Source organism: Rissa tridactyla, chromosome 8 (genome assembly GCF_028500815.1).
Source record: "Rissa tridactyla isolate bRisTri1 chromosome 8, bRisTri1.patW.cur.20221130, whole genome shotgun sequence".
Lineage (NCBI taxonomy): Eukaryota > Metazoa > Chordata > Aves > Charadriiformes > Laridae > Rissa > Rissa tridactyla.
Genome location: NC_071473.1, coordinates 16,301,304 through 16,321,606, shown reverse-complemented (window position 1 = coordinate 16,321,606; position 20,303 = coordinate 16,301,304). Strand labels below are relative to the sequence as shown.

The 20,303-nt window shown below is 55.6% G+C and overlaps 4 protein-coding genes across 20 annotated transcripts in view; 1 reads left to right on the top strand and 3 right to left on the bottom strand.

The window, feature by feature from the left end:
- Nucleotides 1-5,063: 5,063 nt before the first annotated feature.
- On the bottom strand, nt 5,064-5,889 carry LOC128913394 (hemoglobin subunit alpha-A). Its single transcript, XM_054210857.1, has 3 exons — nt 5,730-5,889; nt 5,394-5,598; nt 5,064-5,290 (listed from the first exon to the last, which is right to left on the bottom strand). Exons 1-3 carry the CDS (start codon nt 5,822-5,824, stop codon nt 5,162-5,164), a joined length of 429 nt encoding a protein of 142 aa, XP_054066832.1. The 5' UTR covers nt 5,825-5,889; the 3' UTR covers nt 5,064-5,161.
- Nucleotides 5,890-8,597: 2,708 nt separating this feature from the next.
- LOC128913391 (hemoglobin subunit alpha-2) lies at nt 8,598-9,382 on the bottom strand. The gene is made up of 3 exons (XM_054210853.1): nt 9,225-9,382; nt 8,898-9,102; nt 8,598-8,776 (listed from the first exon to the last, which is right to left on the bottom strand). The coding sequence occupies exons 1-3, from the start codon at nt 9,314-9,316 to the stop codon at nt 8,648-8,650; spliced, it is 426 nt and encodes a 141-aa protein (XP_054066828.1). The 5' UTR covers nt 9,317-9,382; the 3' UTR covers nt 8,598-8,647.
- A 1,997-nt stretch (nt 9,383-11,379) lies between these two features.
- Nucleotides 11,380-20,248, bottom strand: LOC128913390 (hemoglobin subunit pi). 2 transcript variants are annotated; one of them, XM_054210850.1, is made up of 4 exons: nt 20,105-20,248; nt 13,459-13,628; nt 12,168-12,372; nt 11,380-11,625 (listed from the first exon to the last, which is right to left on the bottom strand). In XM_054210850.1, the coding sequence occupies exons 2-4, from the start codon at nt 13,551-13,553 to the stop codon at nt 11,497-11,499; spliced, it is 429 nt and encodes a 142-aa protein (XP_054066825.1). In that variant the 5' UTR covers nt 13,554-13,628; nt 20,105-20,248; the 3' UTR covers nt 11,380-11,496. The 2 variants fall into 2 exon arrangements, with proteins under 2 accessions (XP_054066825.1, XP_054066826.1); XM_054210851.1 differs by having other exon boundaries at nt 13,459-13,631; nt 20,105-20,200.
- Nucleotides 14,681-20,303, top strand: part of NPRL3 (NPR3 like, GATOR1 complex subunit) — a 59,447-nt gene continuing 53,824 nt past the window's right edge. For 5 of the 16 annotated variants that reach the window (XR_008467933.1, XR_008467932.1, XR_008467934.1 and 2 more), the window contains exon 1: nt 19,368-19,548. Coding sequence is in view for 3 of the 16 variants with exons in the window: in XM_054210819.1 (XP_054066794.1) it covers nt 19,431-19,548 (118 nt within the window). In the remaining 13 variants the exon portion in view is untranslated. Of the gene's footprint in view, nt 14,700-19,366; nt 19,549-20,303 lie in introns of those variants that run through there. The other 11 variants (XM_054210832.1, XM_054210830.1, XM_054210823.1 and 8 more) reach the window with 6 other exon arrangements.

The window sequence follows — 20,303 nt, the reverse complement described above, 5'->3', positions numbered from 1 at the left end:
CAGACAGGGAAACAGGATCTAAAACAGAGGAGGCTGAACTCGAACTGGCTGTTACAGCTCAGGAAAAAGACACCGGAGTCCTCATTCCAGTTCACCAAAATTGTAGCCTTGCTGTGTAGAAGCGGGCCGAGAAGCCAGCAAATTGTGGTGATATCATCAGGAATGGTTCTCAAAAAAGGGGGAGAGGACATCTTTTGCCTGCTGTGTAACAGCTTGGTGCGGTTCTGGCCTCTGGATCTAAGGACAGAGTGGCCTTAGATCCCTGAGCAGAGCAACTGAGATGATCAAGGGGATGGGGCAGCTGCGGTACCAGGAGGTCCTGGGTGGGCTGGGATTTTTCCCTGGAAAGGGGGGAGCAGAAAGGACCACCTTTACAAAATCATAAAGTGAATGTGGATCTGGTGCTCATCAGATTCTGCACTAAGAGGCCACTGATGAGTCTAGTAGATCGGTTTAAAATGGATAAAAGGGACTTTTTACGGTGCGGGGGGGAGAATGAACTTCTGGAACTTGCTGCCACAGGAGGCTGTGGAAACAAACAGGATCAGCAGGTTTATAAAAGGTATAGCAAATTCGTGAGCAGCAGGTCAACAGACAGACGCTGCAGGCAACAGGCAGGAATGTACCCTCTGAAAGGGCGATTACTGCTGCTGTGGGTGCTGGAGGAGCACTGTCACAAGTGGCTGGGCTCACGTGCTCTCCCCAGGTGGCATCTCCTGTTCCAAAAACAGCACTGGGAAAGAAGAATCATAGAATCATAGAATGTGTTGGGTTGGAAGGGACCTCTAAAGGCCATGTAGTCCAACCCTGCAGTAAGCAGGGACATCTTCAACTAGATCAGGTTGCTCAGAGCCTCATCAGGCCACAAAAAGTAGGAGGAAACCCAATGTGAAGTAGGTGTGGAGAATTTCTGCCATTTAGTTGATGAATGGCTCCAAAACAGCAGTGACGGCACTGGGAAGGCATCAGTGGCCAACGTTGTGTTACCGCAGATCTGCTCCTTCTCCTCCCAGATATAAAATCCAAGACCTGGATTCTGTTGTGAACATCTCCAGGGATGGGGCATGCGTGATGCTTAATGCCTTTTGGGTCCCGGGAGCTCACAGGAGGAGAACCCAGCTCTGAGGGGGATCAGCAAAAAGGTTTTCTAAGATATCACTCGCGGTGTTGAACTTCTTGTGATGGCAAAGGAGAGCAGACAATGTTTAAAGTTCTGCGAATACTTGTTTTTATCAACCCCGTCCTGTCTGGAGGGGCTTGTACAGCTGTGCTTGATATCGCTGCTCCACTGGGAGCAGTCTCTGCTTTTAGGAAAGGAAGGAGAGAAAATATTGGAAGTCCTTCATCAAAATTGGCATTTTAGTGAAGGCTGAATCTATTTCCTGTCTTCTATGACCACTTTTCCTTTTCCCACTGGCAAAACAGCCAGTGGAGAAGGTGGGCGGGTGGGGGGGGACAGATCCTAAAAAGTGTGGATTAAATCATTCCAGTATTTTCAGACTGCTTGCCTGGAAAAAAAAATCCCCTTTAGCTCAGCAACTGATTGAAGGCATCTCCAAAGAGCCAGTATCTTTGGGAAGAGGTGGAGGATGATGGGGTGACAGAAACTAGACAAGAGGGTCTCTTACCATTAGCAGGGTAAAAGGAGGAAACTATAAACCAGTCAACTTCAAATCACAAAAAAACAGTGGGACATTTAATCGAAGAAAGAGATGAGTAACAACCACAGCCATTGCCAAGAATGAATCATTTCAGATGAGTCTGTTTTCCTTCTGTGACAGATTCCAGTCCTTGGTTCAACATCATTATTCACTGTTCTTTCATCAATAACTTATGTGTTGTAAAGGAGAATGCGCTGATTAAATTCTCAGATGTTCCTGAGCTGGAGGGGCTGTGGGCACCCCAAAGCACAGGGTTAAAATTCAAAATTACCTAAACAAACATTTAGGAAGAAGTAACTGTCCGAATAGATGGCGAACAAACTGCTTATGCAGGAGCTTTTCAACAAAAGACCTATAGGTTGCACCAATCAAGAGTTATGCTATTGGCATATGGGATGTATAAACAGAAGAAGAGTTTGTAAAACACACACGACATTTTCCTTCCTCTCTCCAGCAAGAGGATCTCTCAGCCAGTGTCCTAAGATCAGCTTCCAGTAAGAACTCAATTCTGTTTCTTCCAACTGCTTCTCTGCTGAACTTTGAGTGGGAAATTCCTGGTAAACTCCCTGTGGATGCTTGACTTCCTCCAGGAGCCCAGGAGTAGGTACTTCTGTGCCCCTTTCCAGGGCGCACTCTCTAGGGCCATGACTATTTATCAGGCACTAATAAGAGTAGTACCCGATCAACCTGGACAACGCTGTTTGCAACCCCTCGAGAGACCAGTAAAAGTGTTGTCATCAGGTAAGTCATGACCACCAAGCTTGTTTTCCTGATGTCATTTTAGTTCCTATTTCACTAAAAACGAGCTCTGAGACACCACTTGCTGTGGTGACTGCCATAGAACAAAATACTGTGTTGTTCTGTAGGTATCGTTGAACCATAGATGCTTTGTCCATCAAGAATAAATATTGATGAGTGGCGAGAAAGGCCTCCAGATAGCAGAGACATCAGACCAGGCTTATGTCTCACCTGAAGATGTTCATCTTCCTTCTTCCCCTGAAGCTGCCCACTGTGACTTTGCCTTCTGAGCGCTGCCATGGCCTAGATCAGGGGGTTTTGCCCCCAGAGTCCACCTCCTCCATGTCACCTGGTACCATTTCAGACTGCTGCTGCTGTGGCAACACAGAGGTTGCCTCCACCTCTCTCATCAGCATCAGGGCTGCAGCAACGCCAGCTGCCAAACCAACCCGGGCCAGCAATGTGGTAAATATTGGACCTACTCTGCTCCAGGTGCTGCGCTGCCTGCGGGTCCCGAGGGCAGGAACACCAGCTGAGGGAGGGCCAAGTTGCGGAAAGCTGCTGCCAGCGTGGCTGACCCCTCAGGCAGGCTGTGTCCTGGGGCACGTGAAGCCGTGGCCACCAAGGGATGCCCGGTGAAGGGAGGCATGGGGTACCCAGCTGCCGGGGCACCCAGTGCTGGAAATGGGCTGCTGGGGAGGGCTCCTGCACCCCTCCATGCTGGCACGAGTGTTCCCAGCGTGCTCAGGACCTGGGACTGGCTGGAAGCCCGTCCTGGCAGCCTGCCTGGAGGCTCCAGCTCAGCCCCGCAGACAGGACTAACACTTGGCCCTCTGCACCCTCTGCCCGACCCCGATAAAGCACCACGGCTTGAGGTCCCCATCTTGTGGCAGAAGGGACAAATGGCTGGGACAAAACTCACTCTGGCTCCTTGGAGCTCAGCGGTTCTTTGGCCAGGCAGAGCCCTGGGGAAGCGCTGCAGAGCCAAGACACTGCCCACGGCCACACAAAGCATCCTGCCTGAGGACACAGCACGCCATGAAAGCCTGGCAGAGGCAGTGGGGACAACTGCCACTGCCCCTGCCCCTCCACCGTCCCCTGCATTGCTCTTACTACACCTTGCCTCTCATGCACACCCCATGTGCATAAGGACCCCACCAGGGTCCCCTGTGGCCAAGTTTGGAACATCCCAACTCTTTGCTAGATTTGGTGCTGGCTCTTCCCAGTACTTTACACACCTGCATGCCCTGACCCCCCCACCATGTCCCTGCTCCCCCCGAGCTCCCCAGGAAGCAGGACCTCTCCGCGGAGCAGAGTTGTGCCCCCAGGTACATCTGGGTGACGTCGGCTGGAAAGGTGAGACCTGCTCCAACACCCTGCTCCACGCAAAGGTGGATCAGGTTGGTCAGTGATGCCCTGACCAGCTTTGTCTTCCCCTCCTCGCCGTGCCCAGGTGTGGTGGGCATAGGGGGGCCACAGTGCCTGTGGTGCTTTGCAGGAGAAACCCTGGGGGCTGGAGGGCCTCCCGCTCTCTCCAGAGTCATTTGGGGTCTTTCCTGTCCCTGGTGCATTCACTGATGGTGACTGGAGGCCACAGGGCTGGGGAAACCATCCATCCTTGCAAGTGCCAGGGAGCAAAGGGCCCCATGGCAATGTCGGCTTGGGTCCCTGCTGTGGCTGCACCAGCCACCCCAGGGCTTTCTTGAACCTTCCCCCCGGCACCGAGCACCTCCCAGCCCTGGCAGGGACCGGGCAGCCTTACTCAGCACCTGGCAGGTCATAGCCCCCTGGGACTATCTTCTGCCCCGTCTCCCACCACACCCACAGCTGGAGAGGAGCCCACGCTCGCCTTTATCAGCCACCCACCACGGCCACCCCACTGCTGGCTGTGATAAGGGCTGCGGGCTGCGCAGACGCCAGCCCTGCGGCACCCAGCGCCGCTTCGCTGCCTGTGCTCGTTTTCCTGCCCTGATACCCCCTACCCTGCTGCAGCTCTGAACCCAAGGAGCAGGGTCTAGGACTCAACCCCGTCTGCTCCCCTTGCAGTCCCCCGTGCCTGCTCTCTCCTCCAGGACCCCTCCAAAGCGACACCGCAGCAACGCGGCGTTAGGTGAAAACAGAAGAATTCCTCTGCTGCCGCGCAGCTCTGTGTGCTGGGGATGCAGAGAAAAGATGTCCTTGCTCTCAAGAGGTCTTCAGGGTGTCCTCCCTGTGCCACCAGGCAGAGGGTGACAGGCGCTGGGAGCCCCTGTATCCCACTGTCTCCTGCAAGCACTTCGAGGAGGCAATGATCTCCAACGATTTGGCCTGAACGAGGGCAAGGGGTGCACGGGGCTGGTGGGGCAAGAGACGACCCCGTTGTAGTGCTCTGGTGGGAAGGCCAGGACAGGCTGGGGCTGCAGGGAGCTCCCAAGGGCCGGACTCTGGCTGCTCTCCGTGCGCCTTTCCACTCCATCGGTGCCTGAAAATGCTCTGCTTGCTCCCGAAAAGCAGTGTCTGCCCGCCAGGCACCACCACCCCCTAAACCCCCTCTCTGAGACAGCAAAACCAGATCCCATTTCCCCCATGTGCCCACCTGGCAGGGGTGACCGCCGGTACAGACCCCCGGAGCAGATCCCTCCCGCTCCCTCCCCACGGGCAGCAACCAGAGCGGGACGCCAGGGCTGGAGCACAAATGCAACAGATTTTATTTCAGATCATTTGGCTGCTCGCTGTCAGAGGGCTGGCAATGGGTTGGGTCCAGCTCCAGCCATGGTGCCGTCTTAACGGTACTTGGCAGTCAGCACGTTGCCCACGGCGCACAGGAACTTGTCCAGGGAAGCGTGGACCTCCGGGGTCAGGACAGAGGGGTGGTGGATGGCCACCACCACCAGGAAGCATTGGCCCAGCAGCTGAAAGGCAAAAGGAGACGGTGAGCAAGGGGGTGAGGCAAGAGGGTGGCCAAGGCGGGTGCAGGAGGGGAGCCGGGCTGGTCACCCCTTCCCAGGTGCTCACTTTGAAGTTGACGGGGTCCACGCGGAGCTTTTGGGCGTGGAGGTCACTGAGCTTGGAGAGGGCGCCCGCGATGTCATCAATGTGGTTGGCAGCCTCGACCAGGGCAGCCGCCACCTTCTTGCCGTGCGCCTTCACCTGAGCGGAGCCATGCTGCAGATCGAAGTGGGGGAAGTAGGTCTTGGTCTGGGGGTAGGTGGCGAACATCCTGGGGGACAGAGAGGGTCAGGGATGGATGAGACAGGGTCACACAGGACAGCTGCGGATGGGGAGAGGATGGGGGCAGGTGGGAGTTGGGGACAGAGAGGGGAAGGGATGAAGGCAGGGATGGACACGTACCTCTCCAGGGTCTCGGCGCCATACTCCTCGGCATGGCCGCCGATTTTGCTGAAGACGCCCTTGACGTTGGTCTTGTCACTGCCGGACAGCACCATGGTGTCACCTCCGCGTTGGCAGCCCCCAGCACGGGTGCCCCCGCCGGTGGCCGCCTCCCTTATATGCGGTGCCGGAGCACCGCCCGCCCCCAGCCCGCCCCGCCGCCCGCCCCGGCCCCGCCGCCGCTGGAGCCCGGCCAGCGCCGCGCCCCGCTCCGCACCGCTGCCCCCGCACCGCCCCGGCCGGGGGTCGCTGCCCCCCGCCACCGCCCGGGGTCTGGGTCGGGATTAGGGTTAGGGCTGGCATCAGCGCGGGATGGGTGGTCTGTCCCCTCTGGAGAGGGCTGGCTGCAGGGTCAGGCTTAGGTTTAGGCTTAGATTTAAGTTTAGGTTTAGGTTTGGGGTCTGCGCTGGCCTGGGTTGAGGTTGGGGTCTGCACCAGAGGAGTCCGTGTGTCCCCCCTCCCGGCACAGGCTGGGTTCAGGGCTCATTGTGGGGCACCGACTGATGTCCCCCTCCCCGGTGCAGGCACAGCCTGGATGTGTTCTGGCAGGACGTTGGGGACAGCAGCGTGGGGGTTGTGACTTCAGTAGTGTAGTGGGAGTCTGTGGTCCACAGACTGAGCCTGTCCGGCGCTCCCGGCACCCGCACGCAGCACCACAGGCACCTGCTTGTACCGACCCATCCACGCACACACCTGAACTGCCCCGGTACACGCATTGCCATCTACCACAGCCCCTATACATACACATCCTTATAGAATCACAGCATCACAGAATGGTTTGGGTTGGAAGGGACCTTAAAGACCACCCAGTGCCACCCGCTGCCCTGGGCAGGGACACCTCCCACCACACCAGGTTGCTCCAAGCCCCGTCCAACCTGCCCTTGAACACCTCCAGGGATGGGGCAGCCACAGCTTCTCTGGGCAATCCTTGCACACCCACACGCTGTCCCTGTGCACACCCTGCCATCCAACGCAGACCCTGTACACAGCCGCGCATTTGCGCTGCCCCACTGCACCTGCTGCTCTGGTTCCCTCAGAACACCCCAAAACGGTGTACCCCAAAGAACAACATGATCTTTAAGGTCCCTTCCAACCCAAACCATTCTAAAGCGTGTGCCCTCTTCACACCCGCAACCCCTGAACTGCAATCACATCACCCTTTGCATACAGACCCCGGAGCTGCCCCGGCCCACATGTGCTGTGCTGGCCCCAGTGCTGCGGGGGTGACGCTGGTCCCAGGGAAGTGGGGGACACTCGGCAGAGCCAGGGGGATCAGCCCTGGGCACTGACACAAGCAGCTGGTCGCAGCAGCAGGAGCTCGCAGGCGGGGAAGGAAGGCAGGCAGGGCCCATGGTGAGCCCCGTGTGCCCCAAATGATGAAGGTGAGGAAGGCAAGAAGGTGAAGATGAAGATGGTGAGGAAGACGAGAAGGGTGAGGGGGATTGGGCTGTTTCCAGTAGGTTCGAGGGCTGGTGCTGGCAGGCAGGGGACAGTTCACACCCGTGTTTCCTCCATGGCCGATGGTTCTTATCGTTTGTGTTTGGGGGAGATTAGCTCGAGCTGGCACCATGTCAGAGGGGGGAGGAGGGGAGGACAAGGGAGGGGGCTGCTCTTCTGGGAAGCGGAGCCCAGGGAAACAGGAGCGAGGCGGTGTGTCTGCCTGTGCCTGCATGGGGGGGGGGGCAGAAGAGCCCTTCAAAGTGGTGGCACAAGAATAAATGGGTGTAAACGCACATGAGGACACTGGGGTGTAGACTGGGATGCGTCTGAAGATGGAGGAAAAGCACTGTGGGATCATGAGTGGTTTGCAGGAGCAGGGGCCAGCGTGGCCCAGGGGCTCCCAGCCCTGTGTTTTTGTGCAGGTGGGGTCCCCCAGCCCCATGTTTCTGCGCAGGTAGAGTCCCCTGCAGCCCTGTGTTTCCTCGCAGGCAGGATTTCCCCCAGCCCCAAGTTTCTGTGCAGGCAGGGACCCCCCAGCCCCGTGTTTCTGTGCAGGCAGGGTCCCTGTCCCCGCACACCCAGCGCCCGGCTGCTGCCGGCTCTCGGCCACCGCAGGCACAGCTCTCCTGACGCACCATTTCCCATCCCTCAGGAGCGCTCGTCTCCTCCTCCCTCTGGTGTAACAGCACAGGGCAAACCCAGGGCTAGCGTAGTATCTCATAATCCATCGCCTGTGATCTGAAGACAATGTGTTATTTCTTAATTCAGGCTCCAGGACCCTGAAACTGGTGGCCCACCCTGCTCCCACCCTGTCCCGGTGCCAGCGGAAGCGCAGACGCCCTGGGCAGGAGTGGGGGCACTTCCCTGGAAGTCAGTGGGGGTTTGTGGCTCAGGGGCTTGAGCCCAAGAACAGTGTTTGTGCTTCATGGTCTGCAGTGGATTTTTGTCACTCCATGAACTTGTCTGATTGCTTTTGGAGCTCATGCAGACGCTTGGCTCCCACAGCATCCCCAATAAAGTCCTAAACAACCACCGTGGTAGATGGAGCCAGGAAGGATTAATCCTACCCCCACCTGGAGAATCCTTCCAGGGGATGCAAGAACCACATTTGGCTTGGCACATCCTTTCCCCTGCGTCCCGAGGCATGCAGGCAGGGCAGGGTGACAGGCTGAGCTCCATTCTCCAGGTCCTGCTACCAGCATTGTCGGCATCCCAAGCTGGGGAGGTTGGAAGCAGGCAGGACTCTCGGGGTGGCACCCAGGGAGTCCGTGTCCAGTGCTGCCTCCCTGCACTAGTCAGCCTTACTGGCAGCTCCCTCCCTCACTCCGATGGGAGCACCGCAACATCACAGCCCACTCCAGCCCCCAACCCCAGCACAGACGGACACGGTGCGGTGGCAAAGGTGTCTTTATTGATGGCACCCGGGCACGGACGGCAGCTCATCTGTACTTCTCGGCCAGCACAGCGGCCACGGCCGACAGGAACTTGTCGAAGGCGGCGTGCACCTCGGGGGTGTAGTCTTTGCCCAGGTGCACAGCCAGCACCACCTGCAAGCACTGCGACAGCAGCTGCAAGACAAAATGGGGCTCAGCACCATCGCTACGGCCCCCGGTCCCCCGGTCCCCCATCCCCCTGTCCCCCTGTCCCCATGCCCCACTCCCCGTCCCCTGTCCCCTGTCCCCCGCCTGCCTTGAAGTTGACGGGGTCGACGCGCAGGTTGTAGGCGTGCAGGTTGCTGAGCTCAGACAGGGCCTGGCTGAGGTTGTCCAGGTTCTTGACGGCGTTGCCCAAGGCGGTCACCACCTTCTTGCCATGGCCGCGGACCTGGTCAGAGCCGTGTTGCAGGTCGAAGTGGGGGAAGTAGGTCTTGGTCTGGGGGTATGTGATGAACATCCTGCCGGAGCGGGAGGGTGTCAGTGCTGACGACCCCCAGCCGGACCCCCCACACCAGACCCCCCGTGGGGCTCCCACCCACTTGCCCCCATCGCCTGTGGTGTCCCCAGGCCCGGCCCGCACCTCTCCAGGGCCTCGGCTCCGAAGTCCTCCTGGTGGCCGAGCACCTTCTCCCAGATCTGCAGGATCAGCTTCTTGTCATCGGCGGTCAGCATGGTGGCGGCTGGTGACAGGGGCAGGCAGGTCTTGGTGGCTGCAGCACCCACGGGGACGCTCTCTTATAGCAGCCGGCACCTCCGCCCTGGCCTTATCTTATCGGCGCCGAGGGTGGCGGGGCTGCGGCCGACGCTGCTGGGCGCAGGGAGCGGCTGCGGCGTTGCCCCAGGGGGCCCCGGCTGCCCCGGGGGGCCCAGCCCTGAGGAGGCCCCGAGGGGGCCCAGCTGCCCTGCCCTGCCCCACTGCACCAGCCCCATGCCAGGCCGGGGACACCCCATGGTCAACAGCAGCCACTGGCATGTCCCATGGGTGCCACGGCCTTGGCCTTGCCGTCCGGCGTGTCCTCAAGCCTCCTGTTGGGATCCATCATTCCCGCCAGGGCCTGGTCCTCCCTGGCTCCGCGGGTGTCAGGGTGGGTCCCACATGTGTCCCCATGTCCCTCATGTCCTCCAGACTCTGGCACATCCAGCCCCTCTCTGCCTGAAGAGCCCATGGACATCTGAGCAGGAGCCATGGACAAGCCCTCCTAGGTCACACTCCGGTCATCCCTCCTGGGATCGACCATGGGAAGCACCATCTCTCCAGCAGCCCGGAGAAAACTGGGTGGGGAAGAACCTCCTTTTTGGGCACACGATCTTCCCAAAGCCCATCCTGTGATGCTTGTCAGGCCTGGGCTCCTGCCCTTCTTCCCACCCAGTGTGTGCTCCTGCCTCTCCGTAAACGCCGGGACATCCCGCAGGGCATGTGGTGGTTGGCGACTGTCACGTCCTTTGCTCAGCCTCTGTTCGAAGTCTTTGGTAAAAAATCGGGGTTAGGGACACACCAGATGCTGACCTACCACCTAAGCTGTGGATTTAAATGTAGCGCAGCATCACGTCTGTCTCTGCTTCTCACTCTGCCGCCCAGGGAATAGATTTTGGGGTGCGCAATACTCTGGGAGGGGATGCAACCAGGAAGATGACCCCAACTAGCCAAAGAAGTATTTCATACCATATAACGCCATGCTCAGCAATAAAAGGGAACAGAGGGGGTTTTAGGGAGCTTTAGGGGTGTTATCTATCTTTGGGGACTGGCTGGGCATCAGTCTACCTGTGGGAGGTGGGGAGTGATTGCCTTTGCATCACCTGTTTTGCTTTGTTTTCTTCCCTCTTCTTCCACTTATCCTTCACTTATTAAACAATTATTTCTGTTTGTTTATCTCTTTGATCTTGGCCCCCAAGTTTTCTTGCTTTTATTCTTCCTTTCCTCTTCCCCTCGTCCCATTGCGGAGGGGGAGTAAGAGCAGTGCTTAGCTGCCCACGGAGGTTAACCCACAACTCCTACATACGGAGCATCCCTGCACTCCCCCCAGCGTGACCATTAGTTCTGTACTCTTCCTTGTCGCTGCTTTCCAGAGAAACCCTAGGAATTTGTGGTCCCCCAGACACCATCAACACTGGTCTCCATTGGCCAGTTGTATTCCCAAATTTCAAACGCATGTAAAGTTCCCCATATAAAAATAAGCGATGTCAAGCAGGAGGGGGTGGTCCCTTTACCAAACCTGCCTAGCAGGTGTGACAGCCCAAGGTGTTCATGAAGCACATCGGATACCTTGTCGATACCCCATGGAGAGGAGGATGAAAAGCCACTGCCCAGCATTGCTCTGGGCTGTGACGTGTTTTGGATAGGCCAAACAAAAAGCCTGTGTCCATTCAATATCCTAGAAGGGTAAAAGACAGTTTCCTGGTCAGCCTGGAAACAGTCTGTGGTGGATACATCTTTGGTGAGCGGGAGCAGCCACAGGGCTCTAGCCTCTTCTGGGCTTCTGCTCGGTGTTATGTTATTCCCACTGAATATTATGTTATTCGCACTGAATTTACACACCCTAGCACATGAATTAGCACATGAATTAGTCCATGGATTAGGACATGAATTTACACAGCTTACTATTTTCCCCTCTGTATTGTGTAGACATTTCAGAACACCCCCTGCCTGAACAGTAAGGTGTAGGTGGAACACACACCTGGAGATGAAAGCACAGAGACCAGAGCTCACATTTGAATTATTTATTGGTTTTTGCAGATGACCGAGCCCCTGCACAGGGGATTTGAGAGGACTGCATAGGAAGGGGTGAATACCCCAGAGCCTGGCAGCTGGGACGCGCCATGGATGTGCATCCCTTGCCCTCTGTGGAGGCCATTTATCTGTACTTCTCAGTCAGAACAGAGGAAACACTGGACAGGAACTTGTCCCACGCAGCATGAGCTTCTGGGGTGAAGTCACTGGGATAGCGGGCAGCCACGGAGCACAGGATACAGTGGGAAAGCAGCTGTAAGGGAAACCAGGATGAAATCCATCATGACCAGTAACAGATGTCAGTCTAGGGGTCTGCAACAGACCTTGGTCCCAGCATGCTCTGAGATGACAACTACACGTCCCGACCAGGCCCAATGCCATGTGTGAAAAAGCAGAGTTGCCTTTGGTATAGGGCAAAAGGCACTGCTCGATACCACTCCCTCTTTCCAAATGTCCCTTCCTTCCTCCCCAAAGGGAAATGCAGCAAGGTGGAGTTGTTTAGAATTTACTTTGTTCAAGACAGGTGATGTAACTTGACTTGTGAGGGAGGTTCGTAAATTGCAACAAAGACAGCAGAGACTCGAGTCTGTCTAACACAAACCACAGGAGCCACCCAAGTGGTTCTTTGCCTGAGCTGGACCAGATCTTTCATTAAAAGATCCAACCTCAGGTTAAAAATCAGGTGGGGAACAAGCAGCGATGTCAGTTGGCAAGTCTGATCAAGCTGCCGTTAGCCAATGGTCACTAATTCTGTGATGGCAGTTTTCATCCCTGAAAGTCCCTGTGCCCACTCACCTTGAAGTTCACTGGGTCCACCCTGAGGATGTAAGCGTGCAGCTCACTGAGCTTGGCCAAGGCGCCTCTAATGTCATCGATGTACTTCACAGCTTCCCCGATGGCATTCATGACCTTGGAGCCATGACCGCGAAGCTGGGCTGAGCCTTGGCTGAGATCAAAGTGAGGGAAGTAGGTTTTCGTCTGGGGGTAGCTGGAGAAAAGCCTGGAGGAGAAGGAGAGAATGAGATGCAGCGGTGGAAGCAACATGCATGAGATGGTAAAACCTCAGAGGAAGTGCCGTGTAAACCCGCCAGCTACAGAAGTGCAACTCCACTGGTTGTAACAGAGCTTCGGGATCTTGAAGCCTGCATCAAGAAGGTCTTTCTGCTCTTACACCTCTTCTGCAGTATGTGCAGAGTAGACAGTGGGCTAATATGTATGTACTAGGGAAAAATGAAATGTGAAAAATAATTTTTAAATTCATGTATTTTGGGGGTTTTTGGGGGGGTATTTTAAAATAAATAACAGCCCCAAATTGTCACTACAATTTCTATATCACACTGTAAGCCCATTTGCAGGATCTTCAAACTAATATGAGCTGAACAAACCAGAATTGATGTGAGTGGTACTCAGCATCCTGGAAGGAGTATCACAATACTTTACATTGAGCTGTAAATAACATTTAAATAACTCTAAGTAACATCATAATTTCTGAACAATTTCCAGGCCATTATCCCTTTTGTGACAACTTGCTTAATTAGTGTGAACTTTGCATGACTGTGCCGTACTTCATGCAGGGGGTCCAGTTGCCTTGTTTCCTAACAGTTTGTTACTTATCTACTGGAACAATGAAATGTGCCCAGTGAGTTTAGTGGCCAACTATTCCCTTAATGCCTAGAAATGGCACAAGAAAGCGCAACACTTATACAGAAATTGCATCACTTGCACAACAAACCACTTTGAGTTCATTTCCCAACAGCGATAACCCTGTTTCAGGACACAGAGTATGAATGAGTTGGAATTCCTCACCAGGGCTCCCGACTATGAATTCTTCTGAATTGCTATAATGAATAAAAACCCATCAGAATTACTTAGAAAATTGTGTTTTGCCGTAAGATATTGAATCCATCTATTAGCATTTAGTAGCACAGATACAATTCCTGAAAATTATGCACCAGACAACATAGAGGTCATCCAGCAACTCTCACCACTCCCGGTGTGCCCTCACTCATGCCAGTTTGATGCGAGATGCATCCTAACAGCAAAGCCAGAGGAGATACCCTCTTCGGAGGGCTTCCGGGGGACTTACCTCTCCAGTGATTCTGCCCCAATGGCATCGGCTTGGGTAGCCACCTTTGCCCAGATGGCGGCCACGGCGGCCTTCTCGGCTTGAGTCAGCGTCATTGTGCAGGAGGGTGCAGGCTCAGGTTCTTCACAATGAACGCTGAGAGGAGGTTTGGATTCATCAGCCTGGCGGCCCTGCTTATAAAGAGGAAGGGGAGAGCGGACGTTGGTGCCTGTCCACGCTCATTGGTCACTCCAGAGGTCCACCCATGGAGGTGGGAGACTCTTATCTCCTATTTCGGCAAGGGTCAGCTCACTGACCCCCTTGCTTGCTGGCGTTATCAGCTTCTTGCTTCTTAACGTAATGGCCGTGTGGCCCGAAGAAATTGTCTGGACACATATTGATACACGAACAGACAGATAATGCTGGAAAATTCCAGTGACAGAGGGTTAGGACACATCTTTGAGCTGAGGAGCATGTGCACTTCAGGCATATTAAGGGGCTTGGAGAAAAATCTGCATTCTCTGCCTTGCTTCACAGACGAGGACACAAGACTGGGCCTTTCTGTGCCATATCGTACACTTACAGTGTATATGGCTGCTCCATGGCCCAATATTTCATATGAAGTGATTCCTAAGTAGTGGTAGGGACAGGCTGGGAGACGTGCTGTACAGTTCCGGGGGGCAGTGAGACGCTGACTTAGTGGGAATCAGTGGAGACTTTGCCATTTGCTTCAGCACTGCCAGGACTTCACTTTGCCAGTCTCTTGCAAAGAATTAGGGACACACTCCGCAATTGACATTGCTTATAACGACACCAGTAGTAATGATTCCTATGGACACAGGGAGAGGGAGCTTATGGAATTGAGTAGGGTCCTAGAAAAAAGCATGTGTGTGTAAAAGAGCCCAGTCAGGCTTTTTTATTCATCACTAAATGCCTCATAGGGCACATCTTTGATTTCTAGCGGTGTGATCTTACTGTTAATTACCCCTTGTACTGTCAAACAGCCCTCAGCAGCACAGCCAATGCGGGCGTGCGCTGTGCTACACGCTGGACATGTGCAAGAAAGCCTGGTCCCAGGATAGGTGGCTTGTAGCTTCAGGGCATGGACACACTTGATGGGTGAAGGACCAAACAAGCGAAGGGAAGACCAGCACAAGTCTGTAATCACAGATAAGTGGGCAAAATGTCAAAGAAATACCCTACTGGAGATGGTCGCTGCTGAACCTCGGGGAATGAATATCCTGCCAGCACATGAAGCAGAGGTAAATCTCTCTGACACCCTGATAAACTACGGCAGCCATACACATCACCACTGAGCGCTGGCAGCCGTGCACTGAAAGCTGGCTGGTACAGCCAGGGAGGGCAGATAGTGTCCTCTGCCCAAATAGCCTCGCACGCTTGTGCAGAGGAGGTTGATATGTATGTATAAGTCAGATTCCTCACCAAGACGTGTCTGCGTTTCACAGCAGCGCTGCCGGCTGCTGCAGAGGATGCTCCCCAGACGCACTTGGCCTGCTAAAAGGACAGCCCTTCTAGGGATCTAATGATACTTGGGTCATCTGTGCATTGTAGTATGTCCAGCCTACGGTTAGCAATGCTGGTGCAAACATACCACCCAGCCCCTCTAAATGTCCCACAGGAGCAGGCAGCAAGCTTGGAGCCACTCTTGGGAGCCACAGGGTGGCTGTGCAACACTGCCGGGTAGGGGAACTCCACTGTTGGCAGATGTTGGGTTTGGGGTGGGAGGTAGGCTCTCATGTGTGCTCTGCTTATGGTGGGGGCTGCTTCTGTGCCCTCACATGGGGGTAGGTCTCTCCTCTCTGGGTAGACTCTACAGCGCAGAGGAGTTGATACGCTCTGCCACCGGGTCCTGGGGTCAGGTGGGAAGCAGCAGGGATGGGGTGAGACAGCGGCTGCTGTATCCCCTGGTGTCCCCAGTGTTCTGGTGGCTGCAGTGGCACTCGCAGAAGGGCTCTGACCCACCCCTTGGGCTTTGCACTGCACTCTGAGTTTAAGCCTCTCCGTGCGTGATCCATCAGATGAAGTAGGAGAAGCCTTCGGCTTTCCCAAAGGGCAGGCACAAAGCACTTGGTGCTTCTTGATCTGCAAGCCTGGTTCGCTGGGGTTCAGTGGGGTTCGGTGATCCTGTATCTTCATCCCCTCTGTGGAGGCCAGCACCTTATCTGGGATTTCATTAAAATCATGTCCGGTATCACAGCTCCCTCCTCGGCCCTCCTGCCCACTGGCTGGCCGGGTAATTCCCTTCTCTCAGCACCTCACTTTAACAGGGGACACAAGAGGGGACTCACTTGAGACCCAGTGAAGACAATGGCTTTATAATAAGGAATATTATCAGAGTGCTCTTTGTATATCCTCCCTTCAATAAATGCCATACATGTCCACTGAAAACCTGGAGCTAACTGCATCTGGCTACACAGAGGCAGTGCAGAGCAGTGTCCCATTAAAAGTGCCTCTGATGGGATGGGCAGCAGTCCCTCAGACAGGGCAGAGGAAAAGCCAATATTCAGTTTATACAGCTTAAATGGATGGAGGTATCAAGAGAGCCTGCATTCATCATCCCTGGCTACATGCATTTTAAAAAACTGTTAAATATGTTAAATATACATTTATATAATGTTTTTGTCTCCTCCCCAAAGTGCTGCCTCTTCTGTCGCCCGCTGCGTGGCTGCGCTCCAAGCTCTCCTCCGTAAGAGTGCTTTTAATCAGAGGTCACTCAATCAACGCATGAGGGAAGCGACAGTGACTCAGATATACCCAGGGATGAGGCAGAGACCATCAGGACTCCATCCTATTTTGCTGCTCACTGTTTACCCTGAACATTGATCCTCTGTGACTTTAGGATTAAGGTCTGTGTAGACATGAGGGTCAGAGTGATGCCCACACAGGGTTGCTCATCACTTTATGGAATTTGAATGCATTTTCTGAGAGTTACTCTTGCACTATCACAAAAGCCAGAGCAGCCAAAAGATGACAGTGGTTTGCTGGAAGGAGCTCATCACTTGCCCAGGATGAGGACTGTGCTGGTGATGGCTGTCCTGGGGACATTCCTGATCCTCAGGAACATGCCTGGTGGGAGAAGTGTGATCCTCAGCCACATGCTGCAATGTGAGGTGGAGAGTGATGGCCTCTGTCCTTGCATGGACCTCTCAGACATGTTCCTCCATCCCAGTGCTCCAGCTGCCAACAAGGTAGTGAGACACACAGGTCCTGGCCTGAGCGACACAAGGAGTTGGACAACATGGTCGCTGGTGTTCCCCTGGTCACAGGACCAATGATGAACAGTCCTCTGGAAACCCCACCAGACCTGCCTTCCTCTCTTGCTGCTGCTGCTCACAGTTACAATTCATAAAGCTCTGGCAGAGTGTCCACCCTTGTGCAGATGATGAATATTTGCCATGAACCTGTGAAATGGCACCAAAGGTGACGCCAAAAGTGATTTTCAGTATTAACGTAGGTCTTTCTTAATCCTGTTGCAAAAGCAGGCTGCCAGTTTCTCCTTTTAAAAGGCAGAAGTGAGGAACAGGCCTGTTTGCTCATTAGAAAAGCGGGATTACAATTTCCATCAGCCCTGACCGTTGATCCAGTGACCGGTTGAACGGCACACACGTCTGCTCTAACTCTGAAAAATTTTGGGCTTATCAAGTTTTGGAAATCTTAAAAGTGGAATCTAAGTCCTGGCTTTATTCTTGAATTTCCTACCAACTTGCAGCAGTTTGCTTTAACTAAACCACAGCCTCCAAGAGCTGGAAATGAGAAATATGTCTGCAATTTATTATTGAAGAAAGTAAAATTATGCTTCGATGCAGACAGGCCACGAAGTTTTAACGTGGCTGCCCAGCGCTGGCGCAGGGGGAATGCTCTGCTGTGATAACACGATATGACTTTAATCACCCCCAGCCAACTCTCCCCCCTCGGCGACACCTTCTCTTGCTCCAATTGTTATCGCCGGCCTCGTGGAGGAGAATGGCCCTGCAGATTACGGCTGCCCTGCCCCTGCTCATCTCTCTCTGTGGCCACCCACCGCTGCCTGCCGTCCCCAGGGGGGACGCAGAGTGAGCAGGGATATCTCAGAGCATTCAAATATCCAAATATTGCAATCAAATGCAGGAGAATTTACATGCAAAACCCAGGACATCCTCTAACATAATTGCTGATAATTTTCTGATCTCAGTAAAACAGAAAATATGACGAATGCAGCAAGGCAGCTGCCTTGGTACTCTTACTTGTCTATGGGCAGGAGTAAGGTTACAGGAACCACAAGGCAAGTTCGTAGAATCACAGAATCACAGAATCATAGAACCATAGAATTGCCAAGGTTGGAAGGGACCTTTCAGATCATCGAGCCCAACCATCAACCCAACACTGCCAAACCCACCACTAACCCGTGTCCCTCAGCACCACGTCTGCCCCTCTGTTAAATACCTCCAGGGATGGCGACTCCACCACTGCCCTGGGCAGCCTGTTCCAATGCTTGACAACCCTTTCCGTGTAAAAATTTTTCCTAATATCTGTCTTAACCCCCCCCGCCCCGGCGCAACTTGAGGCCATTTCCTCTTGCCCTAGCTGTCTCAGTGCTCTGAAGCCCCACAAGACCTTGGAATGAAGGTGAGGAACACGACCAAGCGCACCTTTCCAGGAGCATGGGGAGCCAAAGGATCCGATTATTCACAGCCTGGCTCCTGCAGGCACCCTGCAATGGCGACTGTGCCAGTGGGCAACGAGCTCTCGCTGCAGTTTGCCACCAGCTTTGAGTGAAGTTCTGGACTCGCAACGGCTGAACTGGCAGAATCACTGGAAATGACCCAAAGAAATGGGATGGGGGGAGGCAGGCCTCCGGCAGCCCCTGCACCAGGGATCCAGGGCCAGCACCAGGGCTGACGACCAGGGGGGCCACCACAGACAGGCTGGGGGTGCTGGGCCATGCTGGGGACACTGGGCTGAGCTGGCTGGGGGTTGCAATGTGCTGTTCTGAAATGGGGGCAGTGGTCTGTACTGGGGGACAGGGCTGTGAGGTGCTGGTCTGCACTGGAGGGCACCGGTCTGTACTGGGGGACAGGGCTGTGAGGTGCTGGTCTGAACTGGAGGGCACCGGTCTGTACTGGGGGATGGGGCGGTGGGGCTGTGAGGTGCTGGTCTAAACTGGGGGCACTGGGCTGTACTGGGGGACAGAGCTGTGGCACAGGGTGAGTTGCTGGTCTAAACTGGGGGGCACTGGGCTGTACTGGGGGATGGGGCTGCGGAGTGGGGTGAGGAGCTGGTCTGAACTGGGGGCACTGGGATGTACTGGGGGACTGGGGTGCAGGGGTGTGAGGTGCTAGTCTGAAGCAGGGACACTGGTCTGTACTGGGGGACAGGGCTGTGAGGTGCTGGTCTGAACTGGAGGGCACCGGGCTGTACCGGGTGGTGGGGCTGTGGAGTAGGGTGAGGAGCTGGTCTGAACTGGGGGCACTGGGATGTACTGGGGGACTGGGGTGCAGGGGTGTGAGGTGCTGGTCTGAACTGGGGGCACTGGGCTGTACTGGGGGATGGGGCTGTGGGGCTGTGAGGTGCTGGTCTAAACTGGGGGCACCGGTCTGTACTGGGGGATGGGGCTGCGGAGTGGGGTGAGGAGCTGGTCTGAACTGGGGGCACTGGGATGTACTGGGGGACTGGGGTGCAGGGGTGTGAGGTGCTAGTCTGAAGTAGGGACACTGGTCTGTACTGGGGGACAGGGCTGTGAGGTGCTGGTCTGAACTGGGGGCACTGGTCTGTACTGGGGACGGGGCTGTGAAGTGCTGTTCTGAACGGGGTTGTGAGGCAGGGACCCGGCTCCGCTCAGTCCGCAGCCGGGAAGCCCGGAGCCGCAGGCCCCGGCCCCGGCCCCGGCAGCTCCTCCCCGGCAGCGGCGGGCCGGGCCCGGTGGCGGGCGGAAGCGGAAGCTGAAGGCGGCGGGCGGCCTTCTTGCGGGCCGTGCCGGTCGGTGCTGTGCCGGCATGGGCGAGAGCACCAGCCCCATCAGCGTTATCCTGGTGAGCTCGGGCAGCCGCGGCAACAAGCTGCTGTTCCGCTTCCCCTTCCAGCGCGGCGCCGAGCACCCCGCCGCGCAGGCCAGTAAGTGCGCGACGCCGCGGGGGCCGGGGGCTGCGGCTGCTCCGGGGGGAGGCCGGCAGCCCGCCATAGCCCCTGTGGGGGCCTGGCGTCCCACACACTCCCCTCACACGCTCCCTGTGGAGGCCTGGCACCCCCTCACACGCCTCAGGCCCTCCGTGGGGGCCCGGCAGCCCCTCACGCACGTCAGACCCTCCATGGGGGCCTGGCCCCCCGTCACACACACCTTACACCCCACGTTAATTGAGCTACGTTATATCCATGTGTAATTATCGACCCATTGGCTTGTTGGTCTTCCTGGATGAGCAGTGTGAGTTTTAAGAGCTGTAGGGGAAGGAGGAGGCAGGGTGAGGAGTGAAGGCACCGATGAGGGATAGCGCGTTCAGGAGACACTGAGCAAGCTTTAACTGATGATGGGTAGAAACTAAGAGACTTTTGTCCCATAACGGGTGGATGTGGGTTAATTTCTTTAGGAAAATAGGAACACAGGACCGTTCAGGTGCCAGCAGAGGTTGTACCCCTTCCACTGACATTCCCGATCCGGGATAGTGTCAGGTACCTGTTGGCAGCCAGGGAATTCCAAAGGCAGGATGGCTGTGCCCGCGGCGCTGCCGTCAGGGTCAGTGTCCCACCTGGCCTCGCCGGGTGGCAAGTGTCAGTGTCTTGGTGCATGGCCTGAAGGTGCTGCAGGGCAATGAGGCTGTTTGGTGTGGGTCACTTGCTAACTGCCGTATGTCACGAGAGGTTTGACACCCCCA

Excerpts from the sequence above, each read along its gene's own strand:
- LOC128913394 (XM_054210857.1), bottom strand. The coding sequence starts at position 5,824 with ATGGTGCTGTCCGGCAGTGACAAGACCAACGTCAAGGGCGTCTTCAGC. Across the intron at positions 5,599-5,729 it reads GGCGCCGAGACCCTGGAGAG|GATGTTCGCCACCTACCCCC; the intron begins GTACGTGTCCAT and ends TCTGTCCCCCAG. Across the intron at positions 5,291-5,393 it reads TGGACCCCGTCAACTTCAAA|CTGCTGGGCCAATGCTTCCT; the intron begins GTGAGCACCTGG and ends TTTGCCTTTCAG.
- LOC128913391 (XM_054210853.1), bottom strand. The coding sequence starts at position 9,316 with ATGCTGACCGCCGATGACAAGAAGCTGATCCTGCAGATCTGGGAGAAG. Across the intron at positions 9,103-9,224 it reads GGAGCCGAGGCCCTGGAGAG|GATGTTCATCACATACCCCC; the intron begins GTGCGGGCCGGG and ends CCGCTCCGGCAG. Across the intron at positions 8,777-8,897 it reads TCGACCCCGTCAACTTCAAG|CTGCTGTCGCAGTGCTTGCA; the intron begins GCAGGCGGGGGA and ends TTTGTCTTGCAG.
- LOC128913390 (XM_054210850.1), bottom strand. The coding sequence starts at position 13,553 with ATGACGCTGACTCAAGCCGAGAAGGCCGCCGTGGCCGCCATCTGGGCA. Across the intron at positions 12,373-13,458 it reads GGGGCAGAATCACTGGAGAG|GCTTTTCTCCAGCTACCCCC; the intron begins GTAAGTCCCCCG and ends CTTCTCCTCCAG. Across the intron at positions 11,626-12,167 it reads TGGACCCAGTGAACTTCAAG|CTGCTTTCCCACTGTATCCT; the intron begins GTGAGTGGGCAC and ends TTTCCCTTACAG.